This window comes from Anopheles coluzzii, chromosome 2, assembly GCF_943734685.1.
Source record: "Anopheles coluzzii chromosome 2, AcolN3, whole genome shotgun sequence".
NCBI lineage: Eukaryota > Metazoa > Arthropoda > Insecta > Diptera > Culicidae > Anopheles > Anopheles coluzzii.
Genome location: NC_064670.1, coordinates 120,138,532 through 120,163,584, shown reverse-complemented (window position 1 = coordinate 120,163,584; position 25,053 = coordinate 120,138,532). Strand labels below are relative to the sequence as shown.

Genomic DNA, 25,053 nt, shown 5'->3' with positions numbered 1-25,053 from the left:
CTACAAAACGCCTGAAGCTATGCAATTTGCACGACAAAATCGGTTTATTAGGACGCAGCACAAGAAAATGTCATTCCATCTTTTTCTTTTTTCTTTTTGGCTCATCATCCAGAAATCCCACACACTTAGTCTTAATCCTAGAATCATCATCCAGCGCGCTCGTGTCCACGAACGCGATCGGCGAGGCGCTGCAGACGCTGCCCCAGGGCAAGGAGGTGCCGCGCGGCTCGCTCCACTCGATCCGGCGCGGCAGCTTCGACGTGCGGTCGATCGCGTCGGACGGCCTGCGGCGGACGAGCCTGGCGAAGCTGTCCTCGCTGCCGCTCGAGGCGCCGATCACCAAAGTGCTGAGCCTGCTGGCCCAGGTTCAGGAAAACTGCTCGCTCGACGAGGCCAAGCTGCTGGACCGCGTGATGGAGTTCCTCAAGCGCGAGGGCCTGTACAGCCCCCAGATGAAGGAAATACGCACCGAGGACCCGGTCGCTACCGATCTGATTGGGGCCCTGCTTACGGTAAGCTGCTTGGGGTGGGGTGGGCCAACAAATACAAAGCATTTTCCCGACTAATTTACATTTTCCCTACGCCACCTCCGGTGACAGCAAGGACCAACGAACATCCTGTCGTCCAGGCGCAGCTCGAACGATTCCATCATACGCGGCGGCGGCCGCCCATCTACAGGGAGCATCGTTTTCAACAAAACCAAAGAATCTTCACAACTGTCCGACCTGCTGCAGACGGCCCTGGACTGGGACTTTGAAATATTTAAGCTAGAGGATCTTACCGAGAAACGTCCATTAGTGTGTTTAGGTAAGCGGCCGGGAGTGAGGGCTCGTGTGGGCTCGCCCCGTTTTGTCACCCCGTGTTGGACGCTCCTCTAAACGTTCTCCGCGCTCTGCTTTCTGCTCTTCTGCCATTCTTCTCCACCTGCAGGATTAGAACTGTTCCGGCGGTTTGATGTGTACAATACGTTCAACTGTGACGAGATGACGTTCAAGCTGTGGCTCATCGAGATGGAGAAGCACTACCACAGCGAGAATACATATCACAACAGCACGCATGCCGCAGACGTGATGCAGGTGAGCGGAAAATAATTAAAATTAATCCTCTTCCATCTCATCACCCAGGCGAGCGAAACCCACGTTTGCCAAGCAATCCGTCGGCGTGCGGTCCAAGAAGAGGGTTGTGTCTTGTGGCGTTTTTCCGCTGCAAATCCATTTTCACGACAGCTTGCTCGGTGTCGGCGCCTTTGTTTCTGTTCACGATGGGCTTTATAATATCCCTTTCTAACACGTAGCATACACGCGCTGCTTCTCCTCATCCATCGCAGCCCCATTGTTGAGTGAGGCCGCATTTGAATGTTGCTGCTGTGCGTTTTGGAGAAAAGTGAGCTTTTTGTTGTGGGTTGTGCGTTGCGAAGGATCTGTTTGGGATTTCTTTTTGTGTTTGTGCCGCAACATGAACCGTACTTAAAACTGGGAATAATTACTTGAAACCCCTTCACGAGAGTGCTCATCAAAGAAAGGAGGCTTTTAAAAGCATCACATATCTCTTCCCTTTTATCTTGGGATAAAGCACAATTCCCTAGCTGTGGTCTTTGCAGCGTTACTTTATCTGCTTTTTGTGTCAACCATAACAGCAAATCCGTAAGGCTTTAAACTTTTCATTAAATCACTTTATGTCTCTCTGTCAAGTAGTCTCCGGTGAATCCTTTTCTAAAAATAGTACAAAATGACATACAAAAATCCTTCCCCTCAGGCCACCGCAGTTTACCTGCAACAGCTGAGCAACCGGGAGCTGAAGATTATGGACCGAATGGACGAAGCGACCGCCCTGATTGCCGCCGCAACCCATGACATAGACCATCCGGGCCGTTCGTCCGCCTTCCTGTGCAACTCGGACAACACGCTGGCCCTGCTGTACAACGACATCTGCGTGCTGGAGTCACACCACGCGGCAACCACCTTCCGGTTGACCTTAGGTAAGCGATTCGCCTATTCAAGCAAAATCAACATTGTTTGTGCCATTGCTCACACGCGGCGTTGCGTCCCATTCAACACAGGCGACGACAAGATCAACATCTTCAAGCATCTGGACCGGGACATGTACAAGCTGGCCCGCTCGATCATCGTCGACATGATACTGGCCACCGAGATGACGCGACACTTTGAGCATCTGGCCAAGTTTGTCAGCGTGTTCGGCACGGACGTGGAGTCGAAGGATCCGCTGCCGCCGGACAACGACGACAACCAGATACTGGTCCGGCGCATGCTGATCAAGTGTGCGGACGTGAGCAATCCGACCCGCCCGCTCAAGTTCTGCGTCGAGTGGGCCCGCCGCATCGCGGAGGAGTACTTCATGCAGACGGACGAGGAGAAGCGCAAGAATCTGCCGATCGTGATGCCAATGTTTGACCGCACGACCTGCAGCATCTCCAAAAGCCAGATCGGTTTCATCGAGTACATCATCCACGACATGATGGACGCATGGAACAGTGAGTTTGAGCGCTGGAGAAGGGCCTTTTATGCGACACGAACAACGCACACACTAATTGGGGTGGTTTTCTCTCTCTCTCTATCGTAGGTTTTATCGAAATGCCCGAAATCATACGCTACATGGAGTTCAACTATTCCCAGTGGAAGCTGTTCGAGGAGCAGGGCATCAACACGCTCAGCGACATCAAGCGGAAGCAGATGTCGCTCACCGAGGACACGGCGAGCTCGATCTCCCTGGAGGAGAAGTTCTAGTAAGCCGGAGAGCCGCCCTGGGATGCGGCACCGTGCGACTTGCTGTGCTTGTTGCTGTGTGTCACGTTTTGGTGCCCGGACAGTCCGGACAAACCCAAACCCCAAAACCCAAACAAAAACCCCGCTCGAAGCGAGATGGTCCCGAATGCGACGCCGACCCGGCCGTAATGTAATTATGGATTAATCCAAACGCCAAAGGCCCAACAGTAGGGTCCGCTCGACGACGAGCCACAATGCGCGAACCCTGCAGAACCCCCCCTTCCCCGGGGTGGGGTGGATCTTTCTTCCATGATTGTAGCAGTATTGTTTTCATACCATCGCCATTTAGCCCAAACACATCCCAGCCCAGTACCGCTTAACACTTGGGTTACCACGTCTCTCACATGGGTGTGTTAGTTGCAAAAGAAGAAAAACACACACACACACCACTGGTGAGCGAAATAGAAACAAAAAACCAAGAGCGAGAGAGATTCATTGGTAGCACCGTGCGAGGAATTGTTGTTCATCGTAATAGCACCACCACCACTACCACTTCCATCGCCTACTCTAATGTATATCCACGTACAATCCACATACACGCATACATGAAAAAAACACAAAAATACACTCGTTTTCTGAGTTTATCTAGTTTTTTGGGGGATTATTAACACCGCTCAAGCGTAAGAAAGCTGTCCCGTTTTTGTATGTACATTTGCCAATAAGATCTACTAACCTGCGTGTGTTTTGTTTGTTGTTCAGCAGTAGGTTTCATTTAGCACGTAAGCACACCAAACGGGGTTTACCCTCTCCCCCCCCCCACCATCGTACAATGCGCGTTACATATATATGTATAGATTGCAGGGATCTGCTGTGTCAGGATAGCTTAACCCGGATCCCGGTGTTTTGCTATTCGACTTAGATACGTAGCTAGGTCTAGTTGTTCGTTTACGCCATCATTTACCATTTTTCCACTCCAAGCGTTGTAATTTTCGTTTCCATTTTCCATTTGGTAGGTCATCTGCTCGATTAATTACAGGTCGAATCATATGGTGAGATGGTATAAGAGGTGAGCGTGTGCGTGTTTATGTAGGGTTTTGTGTCGTCTAATGAAGCAGATAGGAGAAAGACACACGTAAAGGAGTAAACACGAATAGTAGGGAATTAGGAAAGTCACCCTGTGCGCACAACAACTACCACACAGAGATTAGGTAGGAATATGTTCTGCTATTTTACCTGTCCCTATATAGGTTTTTTTTTGTATTGTTTTGTTTGTAGCAGCAGTATTTATTGGACCCCAACGATCAGATGGAATTTAGCAATCCATGCAAGCCATATTAACTAGTAGCGAAAACAAACACTTTCTACTCTCCCTATCGAGCTGTACCTAAACTCCGGTTGCAGTTGCGAAATAGTGGAAATGGTGGTCATTTAAAGAAAAATTCGTGTAGCAAAACAGAGAGAGCGAGATAATTAGAGGGAGTAGAGAGGGACAACACTAACCATCAGCTTGCCTCGTTGACCGAAGCAACTGGTGGGGTTGTGATGCCGTACAGAAGCGTAAGTAAAAGGAAATCAATTTTAGGATCGATGTTTGGCTCTAGGGGTCACTATTAGGATGTGTAAGTTTCGCACTCACATAAACACACAGAGTAAAATAAACACTTAAAAAAGCGAGTCCTTTCCCCTCCCCCTTAAAATGATAGTGTGGTGGTACACCAAGCCGTATAGTTGTCGATATTTAGATGCCGTAGGTAAATGTTTTCTGTTAGTTGATTGACAGTCGATACAAGCGCATACAACACAACCCAACAGGGAATGGGTTCTTAACGGTGGTCATACAAACGCTTAAATCTCTCTTCACACACGCTGCGTGGCGTGTGCTGCGTTACACGTTTTCCGCTCCGCTCCGTATCCGCTACCTTTGCATCTGTGAACGACCAGGCTGCTCCATTGCTTTCACCCAATCCACCATTTTTTTTGTTTAGTTTGTTTCGAATGTTTTCTCTCTCTCGCTGTCTCTGTCACTTCCCCAGCGCTACCGTTGAGACCTGAAACAGGGGGTTTAAGCCATGAGAGCCATGCGTGTGTGCGTGTTTCTGTGTATTATGCAATAAAACTGTAGATGAAAACAAAGATAAATATACAGCACACAAGACGGTGTGTGGGGTTTGTGTCGCAAATATCGTTCATGTTTAGCAATTACCCTTCGCAAAGTTTGGAACACAGTTTGTGGACACACACACACACACACAGACGGAGACAGTGTGTAGCTGACAGTGAGTAGATGAGCATACCTTGCGTAGATGAGTGTTTTATCCCTTGCTTTTGGCATGTAGAGGACGTTTTGTTTGTGTGGGGGGAAGGGCAGTAAACGGCACCGGTATTCTCACATCCTCCATCCCACTATTCTACGCGTGTACGTGTTGATGTGACAATAATAGGGAGGAACATGTGATAACGATAAATAAAAAAGAAGTTGGAGCTAAACCCAAAAATCCATTCGGTGGTGCAATCGATACTTTCGTAGTTGCTGGAGGGACAGGAGATTGGTTGTTTGAGTTGCAACCAAAACTGTACACTACACGCAGCAACACGTGTGTGTGTAACCCACCGAGCGTACTTGTTCCCTCTTTAGCCTTTTTTCACTTGTTTTTCTTAAACCGTATTTAATTTTGTCCCTAATTCAATAGTGAACAACGGTTCTCCAAACAAATATGATCTTACGGTTTCAACAACTGAGCTCAAGCATGTGCTACGTATACCTCTTCCTTTATTGCTACTTACAGGCAACAATCTTCCATACTCTCATCACTATGGCGACAAGCACGGTTTACAGTTGGAATTGCACAAAAAAGAAACGGCTTCATCTAGTTAGAAATTCTCAAAAATCTACTCTCGCACTCATACTAACTGAATTACACCATCACATATACTATCTCTCTTTCACTCTCTCTCTCGCTCGTTCACTCTACATCTGCATGGAGCAAAACTTTTACAACCGGAAGAAAAAAGAATTACAAAACAAAAACGGCGGTTGGCCGGTTTCCAAACGTGCGGTCTAATTTTAATGAGTAAAACACTAACAAAAACCTTACTAAGGACACTTACGGCCACCCAATGGTGTATATCGATGTGTATACAAAAAAATAAATAACTAGCAAACAAAAACACTACTACTAACACACACACACACACACACACACAAGAACGCAAACTCTAATACTAGATAATTGTATTGTTCTGATATGCTGGTCATATCTGGTTTTAAGAAAGGCACCGAAGGTCAAATGATTCACACCCATCTACTATAATAAAAAAAAGCGATTTAAACAACAAAAAATAAACCATTAAATGGAATCTAGCGTTGGGATGGCAGTTCGTTTTTGGAGAAGGAGATTAGTAAATGAAATTCTGAGCTATTGCGCTAACACACACACACACAGTGTGTGTACTACCAACGCGCACCAACGATCGAATCGCTGGGCGTGTCTATCTGTTGATGTAATCGTGTATTATTGCTAAAATATTGTACGTCTCGAGGCTCGATGATGATCCCTGCTGAAGGAAGAGGTGAGGCTCTCGCTTGCTCCTAAATTAGGCAGGGTGTTTTTATTAAAGTGCTGTGTTTTACACCTAGACCGATTGGATCTATACTGTGGCAAGTAGTAGTAGCATTGTGTATCTCACCGAAGCCTAAAGCGCCCGTGCCCCTTGCGAAAAGGATCCAAAGCCAGCACTCCGAACACGGGCCGAACATGTAATACATACCTATACCTATAGCGAATCGATGTGGTCTTCATTAAATTGCGTATGTATGTGTGTATAATAAGCGAAAACAGGACGCGAAAAGCAAACGGTTACGGGCCGGCATATACATATACATGATCCTGTGTTTGCAAACTCTAAACTGTGCTATTGTTGCAAACTATTGGATTTTTGTTGAACCGGGTGTTTGAACCGTTAGGAAGAGGAAATGAAAAAAAAAACAACTATGAAACAATTGGCATCATCAAACAAAAAGTCTGAATAAATAAACATTTAATGCTGCTGCTACACAACCTACGCGGTCCTAACCCTGTGAGGGTTTGAGGCGAACCATATACTAAACAAACAAACAAATTGGCAAAGTCCTAACAGAACTTTATGATGAAGAAGAAGAAGAAGAAAACAAACCAGTGTAACGAATTGTTTCCGCAAATAAGTCTGTCTAATAAAGTGTAATTAATGAAATTGTAGTGAAACACTTTCAGGTTTGTCGTCTGTTTCTTTCTTCAGTGGGACAATCTTACTGTTCGTCTTACTCATCGTATGGTATGCATGGAATGGCAACACGGAACGGCCATGTGTGGATGGAAAAACATAATCGTACGAAAGTGAACGAGTGTGTGGGACGCGTGATGATGAATCATAACGATGGTGAACAACCGCCTTCCTATTTGATGGTGTGTCGATCTCTTCCCTAGGTCGTTCTTGTACGCCTCCATATCTCCGCTGGGGTGCTTTAGTCTCGAAAACAACTTGCTGGATCGGGAAGCTGAAACATCTCTGGCTTAAAATAGAATTCTAATGCTGTGGGTGTGTATCACGTGTGACACACAAAGTGCATAGGCAGCGATGCAGTTCTTCCAGCCCATGGTGCAATGTCTGAAAACGGTCAAATGGGTTTGGGTTTTCTTCAATTTCTGGATTGTTAAAGGGTCTTTTTGTTACCTTTTTGTCTGAATCTCACTTTAATGTAAAATTACAAAATTTTCTTCTCAAATCTGAAATTAAACAAGGATTGGCGCCTGAAATTATGCAATTTTTTATATTCCTATTTTCGGTATAGTAACGGATAATTTAAAAAATCAGTATCATATCAAGATTTTTACATTCCAAAGAGATCTGATTGCATCGAAATCGTTAATAATTACAATTATTTAATAAGCATTACATGAAAAATGTTATACTTATTCCAGTGCTCGATGCTTAATAAATGATCCAAAACTATTAAAATCTTTAGCTCCATTGAAAAAAATCAAATACACCCCGCTAATGAGCCTTGAACTCTACCGCTAAAATAATGAAATCATTTCATCATACCGCCCTTACAATCGCTTCACGGCTCACTAATTGTATCATTACAAGTGTAACAGAATAAAAAAAAACACATTCAATTCATCCACCCATTCATTGGAATGAAAAATAAACACAATCGTCCCGTTTCATTGAGCGCACGCTGCTAATTATCAACCGTAGCTAAACTGCTGCACTTAATTAAGCACACCACGCAACGCCCCGTACGATTGCGTATGTACAGGGCGGATTCACGTCCGAAATTAAACCCGATGACAAAGCCATCATAATGCAACGCTTAAGCATGCGAATTATAAACAATATTTCAATCCCGGGTGGGTAAGGTGTGGTGAGCACGAACGAAACGAAATGTAACAAAAACAGAACGCGTTGATGGTGAGCTATTTTCGGCCGGCCAACGCATCCCTCGCCCCCATCATCCGTGGCGTTCTACAACCTTTCCTCCGCTGCACCGTACCAAACATTTTGATAATTTACCTTCTCACGGTACGGCCAAGCCAACCAAGCGGACCCGGTGGTGGTTTCCTGGTCCATTCTCGGTGTGAAAGCTATTTTCGGACGCCACTTCAGATGCCGCGCCTACCGTCCGGCAGGTGATCGACACCCACCCAGCCCATCGTTCCGCACAGGAACGATCGTTCCATCCATCGGTGTGCTTCCCGTATGATCGTGGAAAGCCGTGCCGCAACAAACACACATAGAAAAAGTAGGCTGAGAAAATACGTACGCTCCCTTTGGGTGCTCTATGACTCTCATCACTCTCTCGCTACTTTTCCGTTAAATGTTTTAAGAGAGTATTTAATTGGGAGAATTTTCACCTCATTGTAACGTAAACAAAACAAGCTGGATTGAGGCGCTTTTCTCTCGCCCAATTTTCCTACTATTTTCGCTCTTTTTCTCTCTCTCCCCGCTTTTTCATCTTACTCTCTCGCTCCCATCCATTCTAAATAGCTATTTTCCTGTCAATGGAAAATTTGTGCCGCCTTGGAGGAACGAATTGTACCAACTTTTTTTCTCACCACCATTCGGAGTGAAAAACAACGTTTCCAAAAATAGTGAGAGACCGACCTATAAAAGAGGAAAATCGGTGCACGCAGGTCGTCAGTCAGTGCGGCACCTGCGGTGGGAAAAAATTCGTGTGCAAGTGTAAGAGATTCGTGAAAAGCTAAATTCAAACGAGAAAGGTTCGTGTGGAGTGAAGTGAATTTTGTGCCATTATTTGGACGTTTTCTTTATTGTGATCTTAATTTGTTTTTGCTGTGTGCTTTCCAAGATGTCTGTCGTGCCGATGCTGTTCCGTGACTGGTGGGAGGATTTCGACACTCCGCTCCGTTCCTCCCGGCTGCTCGATCAGCACTTTGGCACCGGTCTGCGGTTAGTAGTAGTTGTGCAAAGGCCCGGATATCCCCCCAACATCGATGTGAATTTAACTGTGAATTAATGTGCTGTTTCCTTCTCCCACCCATCAGTGCGGATGATCTGTTCTCCTCCTTCCCGGCCCGTGCCCCGCTCTCCTCACCATCGCTGCTGCGCGGTGGCTACTACCGTCCGTGGCGCAACACTGCCCTCACGCGGCAAGATTCCGGCTCGACGCTCAACCTCGACAAGGACCGGTTCCAGATCATCCTCGATGTGCAGCAGTTCACGCCGGAGGAGATCACCGTCAAAACGACCGACCGATGCGTAGTGGTGGAGGGCAAGCACGAGGAGAAGCAGGACGAGCATGGATACGTTTCGCGACACTTTACACGCCGCTACATGCTACCAAGTAAGATTGGCAAGTCAAACCATTGGACAAAATTAACCATTTTTTCCTCTCGCATTTCTAGACGGCCACGATCCGAACGATGTCGTCTCGACCCTCTCCTCCGACGGTGTGCTGACAGTGACCGCACCGAAAAAGTCCCTCCCAGCACCGAACCCGGAACGCAGCGTACCGATCCAGCAGACGGGCCAGCCGGCCAAGGACAAGGCGGAGGCACAGCCGAGCGTAGAGGGTGCTAAGTAGGCGTGCGAGAGGATTTCAAACCTGCAAGAAGAGTATTAGAATGTCGATGTATTCACCTCGGGTAGGGTGTGGGAGATCCGATCCGGTCTACCGGTTCCTGAACTGATCGTACAATAAATAAAAAAAGAGCTCTTTTATATTGATCCTCATCGGTTCTCTTCATTGCATCAATGACAGCTTCACCATCAGACAAACAACATTTGAGTAATGACAATGCCTCCTTGAGAAACTGAAAATTGCCTAAGGCCTACCAAGAAGATATTTCATGGCATTCTTGTTCAACAAGAGATGCAAAATCTTTTGGAGATCGATAGGACCTACATCGATAGGAAGTTGCAGCCAGAGGTCTGGATAGTTATTGTTCACAGACGAAGTCTTTGCTCACAGTCGACCAACGACGTCTAATCTCCTGAGCAGCTCAACAAGGGATAGAGAGCTGCATAGACCGCGAGTTCTTCAGTTTGTAATATTTGAATTGAAGGATATGGATGAACAGGTATGGCCAATATGTTGATATGGTATGGCATTAGCTCAAGTAGAATAGATTTGGAGGATTGAGCTTAAAAAGTCTTTAAGATAAGTTGGAATAGACAGTTACATGTTGGATATTCGGAGCAGGCTGGCAACTTTAACATTTAAATTGAGCTTGAGAACTCAGGAAACTTTCTGACGATCAATATCCAATGCCAGAGCTCCGTTTCCAATGTGTCGTAATTCACGTTGTAGTGATGTTCAACCATGAAGACAACCTAGGAAGCTTTCTTGAACTATCAGTTCTTCTCCCTAATCATCACCGCCAGTTCCAAACCCAATCGTTTGATAATGCTCAACAATATATTCTTCACTTTATTTCGCCTCAATTGCACGAACACTCTCACCGCACTCTCACCACCACAAATAATACTTCGCTAATCACTTTGGTTCATCGTAGCCCGTGGCCCGTTTATCCATTTGCATCTGTCCGCTCATTTGCCATTACTCTCGCTGGTTACACTTTCCGAGGTGGTCCGTACACTTTCCACCGTGCGCTCCTCGATGCGCTGTATCGGGACGGTTCGTTCGTACACGGCTTCCGGTGCCGGCTGGGGGACCTTCTTCGGTGCCACGATCGTCAGCACACCGTCGGACGAGAGGCTCGAGATGACGTCTTTGGGATCGTGATCGTCTGGCAATGGGAAGCAACAGAGTGAGAAACAAATACTCAATAAAGCCCATTCGTTCAGCCTGTCTACGCAATGGCTTATTTGTCCACACTTCTGAAGTGTTGTTTCAGCATGAAAATCTAAACACTCACCCGGCAGTACGTAGCGGCGAACAAAGTGACGCGCGATGAACCCATGCTCGTCCTGCTTCTCCTCGTGCTTGCCCTCCACCACGATCGAATTGTTGACCGTTTTAACGGTGATCTCATGCGGTGTGAATTGTTGCACGTCCAGATTGATCTGCAGCCGGTCGGTGAGGGGAAGGGGGCCACTGTTGCCGATCAAACTGTTGCTAAACTTGTGCGCCCCGAACTCGCTCCAGGGGCGGCGAAAGCTTCCGAGTCGCGAGGAGCGCAAATTGCAGGACGAATGAAAGCTTGAGGCCATCTTTTGCAGATCTTCCGAGCTAAAGAGCAGAGAGAAAGTGTCCACAAAATAACATTCACACTAAGAAGATTTCTCGAGTTAATTCTTTAACACATACAATATCCCGGTACCGAACTGTTGATCAAACAATCGAGACGTTCGACGCGGATTTTCAAACAGATCGTCATCCCACCAATCGCGGAAGTACATCGGAACGGAAGACATTTCACTCACTGACTCTCACTGACTTTGCACAAAAGCACACTACCCGAAGCGCGTATAAAAAGCCGACTGAGCCTGGTTTCATCTTCCTACTGTGATATTTATATGACATCCGTCACTTAGCACCCAACATCAGCCTCTTCTTGAAGCTTCTTGCCTCTCGTAAAAGCAGTAGAGTACGGTACGGCCAAATTGCAAATAACGAGAGAATTCTAATGTTTCGCCACAAGACTGTGTGAGAGAAATCATATCACCAGAGGGAAGTAACCCTTCGACCAACCGTGCAAAATTCGCATCCAATTTAAAGGGGCATCACTCAAAATACTCACAATGTCTTCATCCTTCAAGGGTTAAGAGCTTGTGGTGTGTAAAGAGCAATTATTATGTGTCGTCGTTGTGCCGGTTTGTTTACCTCCCCGTCGTCGATCAGCTGCTGGGGTGGGGTGAGCAAACGAAAGATCGGAGAAGGTGGATGGGACACGTTCTCTTACATTTCGCTTCTGCTAGATCATCTGGTAAATTTAAATTAATGATTAAACAACGATAGGCAACATCGAACTGAGCGCGTGTGGGCTGATGTACTCGATCGATCGCTGCGTTTGATGTGAGTGAGTGTCAATTAAACTGGAAATTAATTAATTGTTCGCTGCCCTTGGTTCAATCGAAAACATGAAAGAACGAAATCAATTATTGTAACCATCAAAAGATCTTCAACTTGTCTGAAATATGTAAAAAAATATTGTAAAACCGATGTTCCAGAAAAACGGGTTCCAGTGACGATAAGTAGTTGTTTACCTGCTACCCTCTCAATGTTTCTCAGTCCTCAGTCACTGGACAGTTCTATTTACCAAGCGCGCGAGACATAAATGGCATCAGATGGACTCACTGTTGCCCATCTGGGGGTCTGTGTTTGCGCAGCTCATTTTACCCGTTTTGTGTTGTTAATTTGAATTGAAAGAAGCGTACGGTACATTTGAACGAAAGTTTAGAAGTTATCGGACGACAAACAGATAACATTGTCCGATGGCTTGCTGATGATGTTGCCAAGCTTTTTATAGTGTCTGATGAGAACTCATGTTTGCATATTGGTGATGAACAGACAGTTATAAACAAGGAAGAGATCTTGCTGTTAATATCAATTGGATCAAATTCAAAACCTCGATGGATTCACAAATCCATCATTGCAATATCGATCGATCGATGGAGATCACATCAGAAGTTGAAGAAGACTTCAGTGGTTCAACTCTAAATGGTTTCGTCATTTAGTTACGTCGCCTAAGGTATCCTCCATCAAACAATTCTTCTTCAATGGATACTCTTTTCAAACAATCAGCGGGTAAGGTAGTTCTTCCTCAAGTTGATTTTTAATGCCTTTTGGATGAGCCTAGCGCTCAAAAAAGCTTTCTTCGCATAAAAGGATTATTTGTTCAGTGTAAGGTAGGTTCGATTGGAATAAGATTAGTTGTTTAGAAAAGGCTCAGTTATTCTGCAGTAACTGTACGAATTATTCTATAATGTGAGAGACTGTGGGATATCAAAGGCCAATGTAGTCTTGCTAAATTCCAACCATATGTACCACATAAACCCATCAGCACATGTGTAGCATATTGTAACCGGAACCGATCAATTGATACATTTCATAGTAACGCACTAAAGACCGGGAGCATTGTAGTAAATTCCACCATACATTCCAAGCACATCAACCCACTCACCCACTCAGCTCCACCACCCGATTCCGGTCCAGATTAAAGCTCAATCATCTGCGCGAACAATCCTCCGCGCAACGGATTTTCTTTTGATTGAGATTTCCAATCGCACAAGCACACAAACGCGTACCACACCCTACTGCACAAAGCATCACCCCGCACCAAACAAACAGCTGACCGCTGGGACCGCTGGTGGATGCAGCAAAACGCAACCCCTTGTATGGTAATTATTACACTATGTACAAGCGCCCTCCGCCCGTTCTATTCGCCCCCGTTTTAGGGCAGGGAATGACACTAAGTAAAACCACGTGTCCGCAAGCTAATCAACCCGGTGTGCTGCAAACACAACAACGCATCCCACCCAACCCACCACCCACACACAGGCGCGCGCTCGCACACCGAATAACAATACCATACAAAGCACTAGGGCGACCGCCTTCCCAATTGCGGAAGTGCGACACAATTACGCGTACGCCCGGACCTGTTCCCGGCACTTTTTATTGCGCCCGCTGCTTTACGCGCGTGTGAATGTCAACTTCACGGTTCATTGCATCCCCGGCGGGAGTCTATTGTTTCCGGTACCGCTGGTGTCACGGCGGGTTCGGTGGTTGGTAGTCGCACATTCCCAGTCGCTTGCCAGTGGAAATAGTTGTAATGTTGTCTGTGCAAGAATATATAAATTTATTTTAATTTATTTCGAAGAAACTGCCTTGAAATACTCTACCTCTGCTACTGGCCCACAGATGGCGCCATCAAGCTCAACTAACAAGAGCGAACACATGTGACCACGTGTGGCAATCATCACGTGACTTCATTTCAAATATTCTTAACCTCATTATGATTTAAATTAATTCTACCGAGCCCATTGTAAATTAATCCAAACAATATATTCGAATGATCCAAATCCCTCCCAAATCGATCAATTCACCCCCCGAGATCCTATTCTAGTGCTAACCAGAACACACACACACACTCCGCTGGTAGTGGCAATCTTTTTTTATACTCCCAAGCGTTCTATGCTCCACCATACACATGCTCCACCATGCACCGCCATCCGCCGACGCCGCCGCTGCTGTGCTGTAACGCAAACGCGCGAAAAAAGAGCGCGCGCAATGCCAAAAGTCACCCCGTTTGACGATGAATATCAACAACCCGCTACCGTCCCTCCCAAGCCGCTGTGTGCCGACCATAAACCAGCTGGGGATGGTTGGTGGTGGTGGTGCTCCATCTCACCACCGGTACGGGTACACCCTGCAGCACGCGAGCACTTTGCTACGCGAACGGCTTTGGTTGGTTGGTTGGTTGGTTGGTGCGGCACTGGGCGTGTGGGTTTGGAAGGGCATGGCGCAAAATCAAAACAAAATTCAAATCCATCCGCCACGAGCCATAGTCTCGCGGGCGCGCTCGTTGGAAGCGGTTCAACTTTTTTCCTCCTAGTGCCCATCTAGTGCTCAAAGTGCCGTCGCAACATCAGCGTCATCGTCATCATCATCATCGTCAACAGTCAGCTAGCTCACCTGAGCGTCGAAGTGCAAAGACCTGCGGAAAGAGATTCGATCAACAACGTCCACCCCTCTCTCCCGCCTCACACAGCACTTCCACTTTCGGTTTGCTTCGCTGCCAAAAGTCTGGGATCATACGCCAGCCAGCCGAAGGTCGTCGCGAAGGACCGGGTGAAAGTGATTAGAAAAGGAACGCCTGCAACGGGCATCAGTATCGCTAGGTACGTCTAACCGTTCGGATTGGTCTGTGCTTAGAGGAAGGTTTCGGTTGGAATTGGTTTCCATCGGTGTTGAAGGTAGGTCGTGTGACTGCGCTTCCAAGACAAACTGCGTCTTTGGAAAACATCAAGATTCGTTGGAATAGCTCCAAATCTGATTGTAGCCACAAGTGCAGTGAATTAATAGCAGATGCATTGGAAGCGATTCAACTGATGCTAGTGGAAGAACAACGCAGTTTATTCCAGCCAGAGTGCCAAAGCATCCTTCACTCCTTTGGTGTTAATTTCAAAGTTGAGGTCTTGACGCTTGATCTTGAACGGAGCACAGGAAGTCGTGTTTAATTAACAGTGCCTACCTCTCCAACTCCAAACAGTCCAAGTCCAAGTCCAAGTTCTCGCGAATATTCTAACCTTCCCCAAAACCGTCCGTCATTCGAAAAGGGAGGTTTTATTAACCCCCAAAATGTGTGCGAACCGAAGGGCACATGTCGCGAAATATGAAAAGGCTGACAAACAACAAAAGCAACCCAAATGGAGGAGGAAAAAAAAGAGGACCAAACCCAAAGGTGCCTTCCACTATGCTGACCTTTTTTTTCTTCTTTACCTTCTACGCTTTGGCCGCTATTTATAATCGGGCCTAATCCACCCGTGACAGTGTTAAATCGATAAATTGCACTATCAGTGTTACGAATAGTTTGCTCGACGACCCAGCATAACCAGCGGTGCGAGAGCTGCTGCTGTGCAAAAATGTGCCTTCTTCCACCCAACGATGCGCCCAACCTTGACTGCTTGACTTCTTTTATCACCTCTGAAGGTCCGTTTTGTTTCTGCCTTTCCGTTTCTGATTACAGCCCCTCACCAGTTGTGGGACATTCTTAGGCGCAAATTCTCGTCTTCGCATACCTTAAAAACCTCGACCTTTGAAAGCTCGACGATGTCGCTCGTACCGGTACAGTACCGCACGTGGTGGGATGACTGGGACCTGCCGCTGTACACGCGCGTCCTCGAGAAGTCGATCACGCAGGAGGTGCTCGGCACGGACGACTACTGGCGGGGGGCGCCGCTAGCGCCGCTGCGCTGGTCCAGCCTGTACCGGCCCTGGCGCTACTTCAGCCTGCGGGACGTCGGCGCGAAGGTGGACACGGACCGGGATCGCTTCCAGATCGAGCTCGACGTGCACCAGTTCCTGCCGCACGAGGTCACGGTCAGGCGCACGGACAAGTACGTCACGATCGAGGGCAAGCACGAGGAGAAGCGGGACGAGCAGGGCTACGTGGCGCGCCAGTTCTCCCGTCGCTATCTGGTGCCGAGTAAGTAGCCGATACCCTTTTAACGATCATTTGGGCACGTCATACCATTGTTCCTTCATTTTTTCGTTTCGTTTCGTTTCGTTTCTGGCACAATCTCCTCTTGTTTTCCTTTTATCGTAGCCCTTTGCACATCATCTTCATTGCACACCAATCGGTTGGATCACCAGAGGATATTTCTAGTACATTGGGATGATGCGGGATGATAGCATGATCCGCATGACTCATCGATGCTGTCTGGCGCACCTCTGGCACTGATTGCACAATTGCACTTTGCTGCTCTTGAATTAGTCACACGCGAGCTTTTTTGTGTCCCATTTGTGGCCACGCTGGTGGTTAATTTTGGAACAACCACAGGGAAGACACAGATTGGGGTTTGATCGAAAGCACAAATAGCCTGCATGCACGATTCATTTGGTAAGTCATCGATTACAGCGACAGTAAGAGAGGAGGGCCAAAACCGATACAACCTTCGAACAAAATTAATTCAATACATAACATGTCCTTATTTGTTTTTCACCACACGATAACTCAGTCTTCGTTTGCTGTCATAAACGCCTAGATGTATGCAATTAGCATGACAAAACCCCTCAACACATGCAAGCGTTTCGCTAATCTGCTCTTCTATTTTGCTTTTTTTTCCTTTTGCTACTTTCCACAGTTGGATACGACGCTAACCTGATCGTCTCGTCGCTCTCGTCCGACGGCGTGCTGACCGTCACGGCGCCCCGGATTGGTCTGCCGGCACCGAAAGTCGAAAAGTACGTCCCGATCTGGCACACCGGTAAACCGGCCATCGAGGACAAGAAGTAAATTGCACCACCCGACGCGCACCAACCCACACACGAACCGGTCTTTCGGTGGAAGGTGGAATGGACGCTGCCGAAAGCACACCCAGCACAGTCACACTTCACTTTCGCTTTTGACTCTCTCTCTCGATCTATCTTTCTGCTGGTGCTGGTGTGCTGCCGGCCCTAAACACCCATACTGCCAACGTCAAACGCTTCCTTTCCACCACCGTTTCGAGCCGGCTGCGTTCGTGAATTTCGTGATTTTTCCCACTCGATTGTTGATCGCTTTTCGTTTTCTTCTTTTTCTTTTATTTTTTTTTTCGTTTCGTTCTCTTTTCTGTTCCGGTTCACTGCTCTCAACTGCTTCCGGTGGTTTTGTGTATCCTTTTTTTCTGTTTCTTTTTTCTTCTTCTTTGCTTCTTTATACCTTCTCAGTTCGCGACGCTGTTTGACGTACTACAAGTAAACGAACCGATCGAACAGACACACACATCGTATTCCCTTCGGAACGATACGTGGCTTAGAATGTAATGCACGGCAATTCTTTCCAACACCCTGCGAATGTTGTGCTGCACGTCGTACTTATTTTCTTGTGATTTAAGTCCCCACGGTTGGAGCAAGCTGCAGAAAAGATGTAAATGGTGGAATGGTGAATTGCATACTTTTAGGCGTTTGCTGTCTAAATTTGGGCGTAAAGCTAGTTTTGAAAGAGTAGCTCGATTAGAACCATTATTGAGCACCGTTTACATCTTTTAAGCAGCTTTACTACCTAGGAAACATGCGTTAAATGTCACACACACGCTCACATACATATCCAAAATGCTAATACTCGAAAAGCAAAAGAAAGCAGCACTAACCCGATTACTACCGTAAGCCACGCGTACCAACTAAAGATGTGATTCATTAGCAAACAGTGTTATCGTTGTTGTTCATTGTTAGAAGCCCGGAACGAGTAGTAGTTCCCTCTTTTCTACCCTTTCCATCTCTAACATTACACCCGATTGTGTGCGTAACATTGTTTGACGTGAGACGACGGCTTTCTCGTCATTCCGTTTACACAAGGAGCTGGCATAGACTATAATCTAGTTCGGTTGTTTTTTTTTCTTTCTGGCGAATAACAACAACGTTCACAGAGTAAACTAATTCCAATAATAAAAATCGTATTGAATCTAATGTCGAACGCACCTGTAAGATGGTTGATTTTGTTGTCTACTTTTGATTGCCTCCGAAACGACGATGCCTTGGATATGATCGGATCGATAGATCGATTTGTGGATAACGGTGGGTGTAGTGTAGACTGCATAACGATTGACAGATTAATGTGAAACAGGTGCGGCAACTATCGCGTGCAGTACACGGTTTAGTGAAGCTCATTTCAATTTTTAAACCATATTTTCAATAAAGCTAAGGAGAGAAAACGATACCGAAACGCTTCGGAATACGGTCAAGCCAAATGTGGCACAATTGTGCCTGCTTTTTTTGCAACTTCCTCATCCTCCCATTCCCATTACAGCAATGCCGGGGCCGTTTACTGCATCGCATAAACTCCCCATAAACCCTGTCGGCCACACGACAGCTCATCAGCTGACAGACGACCGGTCGAGGGTGAATCGCTGGCAGCACAGCAAACGCGGCGTGTCTTCCCCACAGCCAACGCGCTTCACATTATATTGCCGAGGTTATTGCCATGTCTAGTGCCAAGTCTGACACGACGCGGACTGAACATACAGCCGTAACAGCCACAAACAAACTTTCTCCCTTCGAGCTCCATCCCTTTTTCCGGTGTAAAAGGAGGGGTTTGGGGCAGGAAAAAGTTTTTCCCTGGCGCTCTCTCCCATAGCGAGACACGGCTAGGCGTCCTTGGGAAATCAATCAAAAAGACTGTTGCAGCCAACTTTGGATCCTTCATTCGTCTTCGCCCGAGCTCTCCGTGCTGGTGCAACTTTCTCCTCCCGCAATCGTAACACTGCGCTGCTCGAGGCCGATTTTCTTTGCCTCGTTGCAACGTGTCCTACATATTGGGTGCAGCTTTTGCCCGGATGTGTCATAAAAATGGAACAAACATGTTGTTAGAAATATTGGTACGAGCTTTTATTTTGGCGGGGAATGGTTAGGTGGGGCTTTCGTTCGGGATGGAAAAGTTACTTTCACGCTTCCGGGGAGTTTATTTCACGCGCCTGTAGGATTACCGGGTTACCGTAGGCAAATTGCAATGTCACTCATGATGGACAAATTGATCGGTTATTGGTCGAATTTAAATCGATGAATGGACAATTTGTGGAACAAAATGATGCATTGGATAGGATTAATATTGCATTCAATGCAATTTCGCACAAATTTCGTGATCAACAAAGTAGAACATATTTTGTTTAGAAATTAGATTATAAATTAAATTGGAAGCATTTGACTTTCGTCTCTACGCAGACAAAACAGTGAATCATTGTTGAAATTTCCATGTGCCCCTGCATGGAAAACGTCTGCCAAATAACGTGTTCAATAATTCCAGTTCAAATACGGTAACGGATTTCTTAAGGCCGGGCTACATTGATCGTACTCGCACGCGTAATTTTGATTTTCACTAGCGCATCTGGCGGCGGCTGACCGAAGCATTTTGCCAAACAATTTGGAGCCGCTCCAGAAAATACGTTAATTTTCCATGTTTTTTACTTAAATCGGAGGAGAAAAGTTTTGTAAAACGTAGATACACATGTCTTGCACGCATTGCATCCATTTTTGCAATGGAAAACGATGGAAAAACTACTAAATTTTGAGATCCGGCAGGTCCATTCCCTCGATGACAAAAAAAAGCTTCCACCAGCCGCCGCCAGATGCGCTAGTGAAAATCAAAATTACGCTTGCGAGTACGATCAATGTAGCCCGGCCTTTAAGGCCGGGCTACATTGATCGTACTCCGTAGTGTAAAGGCCGGGCTACATTGATCGTACTCGCACGCGTAATTTTGATTTTCACTAGCGCATCTGGCGGCGGCTGACCGAAGCATTTTGCCAAACAATTTGGAGCCGCTCCAGAAAATACGTTAATTTTCCATGTTTTTTACTTAAATCGGAGGAGAAAAGTTTTGTAAAACGTAGATACACATGTCTTGCACGCATTGCATCCATTTTTGCAATGGAAAACGATGGAAAAACTACTAAATTTTGAGATCCGGCAGGTCCATTCCCTCGATGACCAAAAAAAGCTTCCACCAGCCGCCGCCAGATGCGCTAGTGAAAATCAAAATTACGCTTGCGAGTACGATCAATGTAGCCCGGCCTTAATTTCGATTTTCACTAGCGCATCTGGCGGCGGCTGGTGGAAGTTTTTTTTGGTCATCAAGGGAATGGTCGTGCCGGATCTCAAATTTAAGTTGTTTTTTCACCGTTTTTTGATGCGAAAATGGCTGAAATACGTGAACAACATATTCATCTATCAATTTCATAGCTTTTCCAGTCCAGTTAAAGTAAAAAACAAGGAAAAATAACTTATTTTCTGAAGCGACTTCAAGTTGTTTGGCAAAATGCTTCGGTCAGCTGCCGCCAGATGCGCTAGTGAAAATCAAAATTACGCTTGCGAGTACGATCAATGTAGCCCGGCCTTTAGGCTGTAGCTATACTTAGTGGGCGAGGAACAGAATTAATTTGCTCGTCCAGTTACCTTTCATGGCGATGAGATGACTCACCTAGAGAGCTTTCGACCGTTACAATCGTGAACGTTCTAGCATTTTTTTAATGCAAACCTCCTTTTCCCCTATAGGGTAAAACTGCACTACAAAAACATTGTATCGTACCTTACTTGAAATGCATTTCATTATGCCACATGAATCTGCTGCGCTAAAAATAGTGTTGCGTTTGGCGCAAACCGATCGAATTCATTTGAACGCGTGAGATGAATCACAGCTCACACGACCGTTAGACTGATGAACGTTCTCGTAGTTTCGATGTGCCTTAATTTTTCATTCATAACTGTTCTGGTGCACTATTTTTAATTATTTTACTAAAATCGAAAAATATTGAGTACATGTTTGTAAAAACATACTACTTAATTCGTGCATCGTAAATGAACAACAATTTTAAATCACTGCGTGAGCTAGAACATTCTCATCTTCGACTCACTACCCACTCGATCTCACCAGACGTTTCTAGAAATCTCTCGCTCATTCACCCCGAACGCTCTCTCACCTATATAAACAGCGGTGAGAGCGCTGTGAGCTCATCAGTTGAATACAATCAAAGCGCCTAAACCAACCAACTCAAGCGAGTTCAAGCGACCAAACCTCATCCAAGAGGACATTTCTCAAGCGGCAAACGTCGATTTCTGTGAATCAACCGTGTTTTCTCTATCAAGTTCAATCGCCAAGTGAACAGTGAAAATGTCGATCATCCCGATTTTCTTCCGCAACTGGTGGGACGACGAATGGGATCGTCCGCTGTGGAGCTCTCGTCTGCTGGACCAGCACTTTGGCAGTGGTGTGACGGCGGACGATCTGCTCAACGCTCTGGCATCGGTGACCGACCGTCGACTGCAGCAGCAACAGGCCCAACAGGGACAACAATCAGGCAACCGGTACAACCGTCCGTGGCACAGCTCATGCGTAGCTCGCATGCATGACAGTGGCTCGGCGGTGAACATCTCGAAGGACAAGTTCCAGATCAACCTGGACGTGCAACAGTTCTCGCCGGAAGAGATCTCGGTCAAGTACGTGGACAACTGTGTGCTGGTCGAGGGCAAGCACGAGGAGAAGCAGGACGATCATGGCTACGTCTCGAGACACTTTGTGCGGCGCTACATGCTTCCCAAGGGCCACAATGAGGCCGATATCGTGTCGTCGCTCTCATCCGACGGAATTCTGACCATCACGTGTCCCCGGAAGGAGATCGAGCAGAAAAAGGAGGAACGAAGCATCCCCATCACACACACGGGACAGCCGATGAAGCAAGTGACGGGCAAAGCGGCACCAGAGAATGGTCACAGCAAAAAGGAGGGAGAGAAAATGGAAGCATAAAGAGTATGCCATTGATTAGCCTATAGACTCTGTTCAGACTGATGCGAATTTTGCTTTTATTTAGACTGTAATAAATTATTTCTCGAATTCTTAAAGCTACAAGCGGTGTATACAAAATTTCGACTTATCCGAAAAGGTTAGAAATGAAAATCAGGACATTTAAAATAAGCCTCTTGAAACTATCTACAAGACATAATTCCAGTCATGAAAGCATCTTTATGTGATAAGTAAATATTTTTTTTTTAATTTACAAACGCCCTGATCTTAAGCAGTTTGATTAACAATCACGACCTTGTCTGAAAAGACCGTATGATTGCACCAGAATAAGGACAAATTTAAGAATTGTTACCTAAGCGAAGCTTTGCCACCTAGGGATTCTGTAGATACTGTAGAGAACTGTAGTGAGTAAGCTAGTAACAAGTTGATTCTTCATGGATCTTCTTTATTGGCACAATAGCCGTTGTCGGGCAATGCCTACTTGTACCACTAAATGGGCTTCGCTTTCAATGACTTTTTTATTACCATAGCAGTACTTCGTACGGAGGCACGGAGCTTGAACCCTTGACGGGCATGTTGTAAATTCGTACGAGATGGTCACTGTACCACAAGACCGACCCAATTTGTTCGTTCAGAGTGGTTCAGAAAATGCAACGATTAGATGCCAGCCTCATAAGCGATTCTGGCCAATTGGTGTGCCGAGTTTGTGCCGGGTCAACTCGAATTATCAACAGGTGGAAGTCGCTTATGCTTCCGTTTACCTGATGATAATTTGGGTGGACTCGAACTCGTTGTACTCATGGGGCTGATTGAACTTACTTACTTAAAACAAGACTCGACTTGAGCCCATCTAGGCAGCAAAAAACTATCTGTGGCTCGGCTGGTCGTATTTTGCCTATCACTGCCCTAACATAGCAAAGCGGTTGTAGCGCCGGATAAGTAAGTAAGTAAGCCCTAACACAGCAAGCCCCTTAAACTATCTTAGATTGCTTGTTTACTGCTTATCCGGCGCTACAACCGCATTGCGGTCTTGGCCTGCCTCTGGAGTGTCCGAAACCGCTCACGGTCTCCCGCCTTCGTCTGCCAATCTGTTATCCCGGCCTTAATAGCGGAAGCTTCCACACCATCTTGCCACCTGATTTTGGGCCTACCACGCTTTCTTTGTCCTTGTGGGCGGCCTAGAGACTTTACCCCAGATTTTACGGGCTGGGTTGTCCGTTTCCAAGCGTACGCCATGGTCAGCCCGGACCTGGCGAGCTTGATACGTTGCACGACGGCGAGGACGCCCTACATCTCGTATGACTCGTATAACGGCTCCTCGACTGTCCTTCCACACATTTTTCGCGTTTTAGACTGCTTACCGTTAAAGCACCTATTGGCAGAAATGTATATTAACAGATGAAGGAGCCAACTGCGAAAAACTATATAGGAATTTTCCCAGTAGTTATCAAGCTGCTATGGGTAATCAATAAGATAGCTGAATAACAAAGCATTTATTTACTTAAGCATTTCGGATTCATCAGTACTGTGATCCACAATCAACTAAGTTTTAAAGTTTTGAAAAGCAATAATTTATTACAGTCTAAATAAAAGCAAAATTCGCATCAGTCTGAACAGAGTCTATAGGCTAATCAATGGCATACTCTTTATGCTTCCATTTTCTCTCCCTCCTTTTTGCTGTGACCATTCTCTGGTGCCGCTTTGCCCGTCACTTGCTTCATCGGCTGTCCCGTGTGTGTGATGGGGATGCTTCGTTCCTCCTTTTTCTGCTCGATCTCCTTCCGGGGACACGTGATGGTCAGAATTCCGTCGGACGAGAGCGACGACACGATATCGGCCTCATTGTGGCCCTTGGGAAGCATGTAGCGTCGCACAAAGTGTCTCGAGACGTAGCCATGATCGTCCTGCTTCTCCTCGTGCTTGCCCTCGACCAGCACACAGTTGTCCACGTACTTGACCGAGATCTCTTCCGGCGAGAACTGTTGCACGTCCAGGTTGATCTGGAACTTGTCCTTCGAGATGTTCACCGCCGAGCCACTGTCATGCATGCGAGCTACGCAAGAGCTGTGCCATGGGCGATTGTACCGGTTGCCTGACTGTTGTCCCTGTTGGGCCTGTTGCTCCTGCAGTCGACGGTCGGTCACCGATGCCAGAGCGTTGAGCAGGTCATCCGCCGTCACACCACTGCCAAAGTGCTGGTCCAACAGACGAGAGCTCCACAGCGGACGATCCCATTCGTCGTCCCACCAGTTGCGGAAGAAAATCGGGATGATCGACATTTTCACTGTTCACTTGACGATTGAACTTGATAGAGGAAACACGGTTTAAGCACAGGAATAGACGTTTGCCGCTTGAGAAATGTCCTCTTGGATGAGGTTTGGTCGCTTGAACTCGCTTGAGTTGGTTGGTTTAGGCGCTTTGATTGTATTCAACTGATGAGCTCACAGTGCTCTCACCGCTGTTTATATAGGTGAGAGAGCGTTCGAGGTGAATGAGCGAGAGATTTCTAGAAACGTGAAGTGAGAATGAACGAAGTTTCGTGAGTTTTCGAGATAGACCACAGGGTGGCTCGAATATTACAGAATTTGCCATTTTATCTAGAATTTTCTTTAAAATGTATTTTGTTATTTTCATTTCAAATGAATGCTTTTTTTAATAAGTTTGATTAATGTGGGAAATGTTTTTGTTAAAAATCATTGAATTTCATTCTTCTCCTCAAATAATACACCGATTTTTGAATATTTTACCACATGAAACATACATGATAAAAAGTAATGATATTGATTGCCTTCTCAAAGACATTTTAAAGTTACTCTAAAACAACTAATGTAAAATGTGTTTTACTGTTCAAATTATTGAAAAACAATTTTAAATTTTTATAAACATTTTTTGCCCGTGTTCGAATTCGAACACCATGCGGATCGGATTGGATT

General features: G+C 46.1%; 4 protein-coding genes and 1 pseudogene across 19 annotated transcripts in view; 4 read left to right on the top strand and 1 right to left on the bottom strand.

Annotated features, from left to right (window-relative positions):
• Window positions 1-4,903, top strand: part of LOC120949498 (high affinity cAMP-specific and IBMX-insensitive 3',5'-cyclic phosphodiesterase 8) — a 127,977-nt gene extending 123,074 nt beyond the window's left edge. For all 14 annotated transcript variants that reach the window (XM_040366827.2, XM_040366835.2, XM_040366833.2 and 11 more), the window contains 6 exons: window positions 113-512; window positions 600-807; window positions 931-1,076; window positions 1,756-1,978; window positions 2,060-2,491; window positions 2,581-4,903. In XM_040366827.2, coding sequence (XP_040222761.2) covers window positions 113-512; window positions 600-807; window positions 931-1,076; window positions 1,756-1,978; window positions 2,060-2,491; window positions 2,581-2,744 — 1,573 coding nt within the window. In that variant the 3' untranslated portion in view covers window positions 2,745-4,903. The remainder of the gene's footprint in view (window positions 1-112; window positions 513-599; window positions 808-930; window positions 1,077-1,755; window positions 1,979-2,059; window positions 2,492-2,580) is intronic.
• A 3,948-nt stretch (window positions 4,904-8,851) lies between these two features.
• On the top strand, window positions 8,852-9,950 carry LOC120949501 (protein lethal(2)essential for life). The gene is made up of 4 exons (XM_040366844.2): window positions 8,852-8,983; window positions 9,073-9,173; window positions 9,269-9,567; window positions 9,629-9,950. The coding sequence occupies exons 2-4, from the start codon at window positions 9,073-9,075 to the stop codon at window positions 9,805-9,807; spliced, it is 579 nt and encodes a 192-aa protein (XP_040222778.2). The 5' UTR covers window positions 8,852-8,983; the 3' UTR covers window positions 9,808-9,950.
• Window positions 9,951-10,622: 672 nt separating this feature from the next.
• LOC120949500 (protein lethal(2)essential for life-like) lies at window positions 10,623-24,562 on the bottom strand (annotated as a pseudogene).
• Window positions 14,677-18,312, top strand: LOC120951935 (protein lethal(2)essential for life-like). Of its 3 annotated transcripts, none has more exons than XM_049607414.1 (4): window positions 14,677-15,026; window positions 15,875-16,333; window positions 16,992-17,091; window positions 17,557-18,312. In XM_049607414.1, the coding sequence occupies exons 2-4, from the start codon at window positions 15,958-15,960 to the stop codon at window positions 17,585-17,587; spliced, it is 507 nt and encodes a 168-aa protein (XP_049463371.1). In that variant the 5' UTR covers window positions 14,677-15,026; window positions 15,875-15,957; the 3' UTR covers window positions 17,588-18,312. The 3 variants fall into 3 exon arrangements, with proteins under 3 accessions (XP_049463371.1, XP_040226881.1, XP_040226880.1); XM_040370947.2 differs by having other exon boundaries at window positions 16,992-17,139; XM_040370946.2 differs by having other exon boundaries at window positions 14,677-15,101; window positions 16,992-17,139.
• Window positions 21,318-22,225, top strand: LOC120949817 (protein lethal(2)essential for life-like). The gene has a single exon (XM_040367349.2). The coding sequence runs from the start codon at window positions 21,491-21,493 to the stop codon at window positions 22,121-22,123; it is 633 nt and encodes a 210-aa protein (XP_040223283.2). The 5' UTR covers window positions 21,318-21,490; the 3' UTR covers window positions 22,124-22,225.
• Window positions 24,563-25,053: the final 491 nt, after the last annotated feature.

Bases quoted from the DNA above. Each gene is read 5' to 3' on its own strand.
- LOC120949501 (XM_040366844.2), top strand. From the start codon at position 9,073: ATGTCTGTCGTGCCGATGCTGTTCCGTGACTGGTGGGAGGATTTCGAC. The intron at 9,174-9,268 runs GTTAGTAGTAGT...CCCACCCATCAG, and splicing joins CACTTTGGCACCGGTCTGCG to TGCGGATGATCTGTTCTCCT. The intron at 9,568-9,628 runs GTAAGATTGGCA...TCGCATTTCTAG, and splicing joins ACGCCGCTACATGCTACCAA to ACGGCCACGATCCGAACGAT.
- LOC120951935 (XM_040370947.2), top strand. From the start codon at position 15,958: ATGTCGCTCGTACCGGTACAGTACCGCACGTGGTGGGATGACTGGGAC. The intron at 16,334-16,991 runs GTAAGTAGCCGA...TACTTTCCACAG, and splicing joins CCGTCGCTATCTGGTGCCGA to TTGGATACGACGCTAACCTG. The intron at 17,140-17,556 runs GTAAATTGCACC...ATACCTTCTCAG, and splicing joins CCGGCCATCGAGGACAAGAA to TTCGCGACGCTGTTTGACGT.
- LOC120949817 (XM_040367349.2), top strand. From the start codon at position 21,491: ATGTCGATCATCCCGATTTTCTTCCGCAACTGGTGGGACGACGAATGG.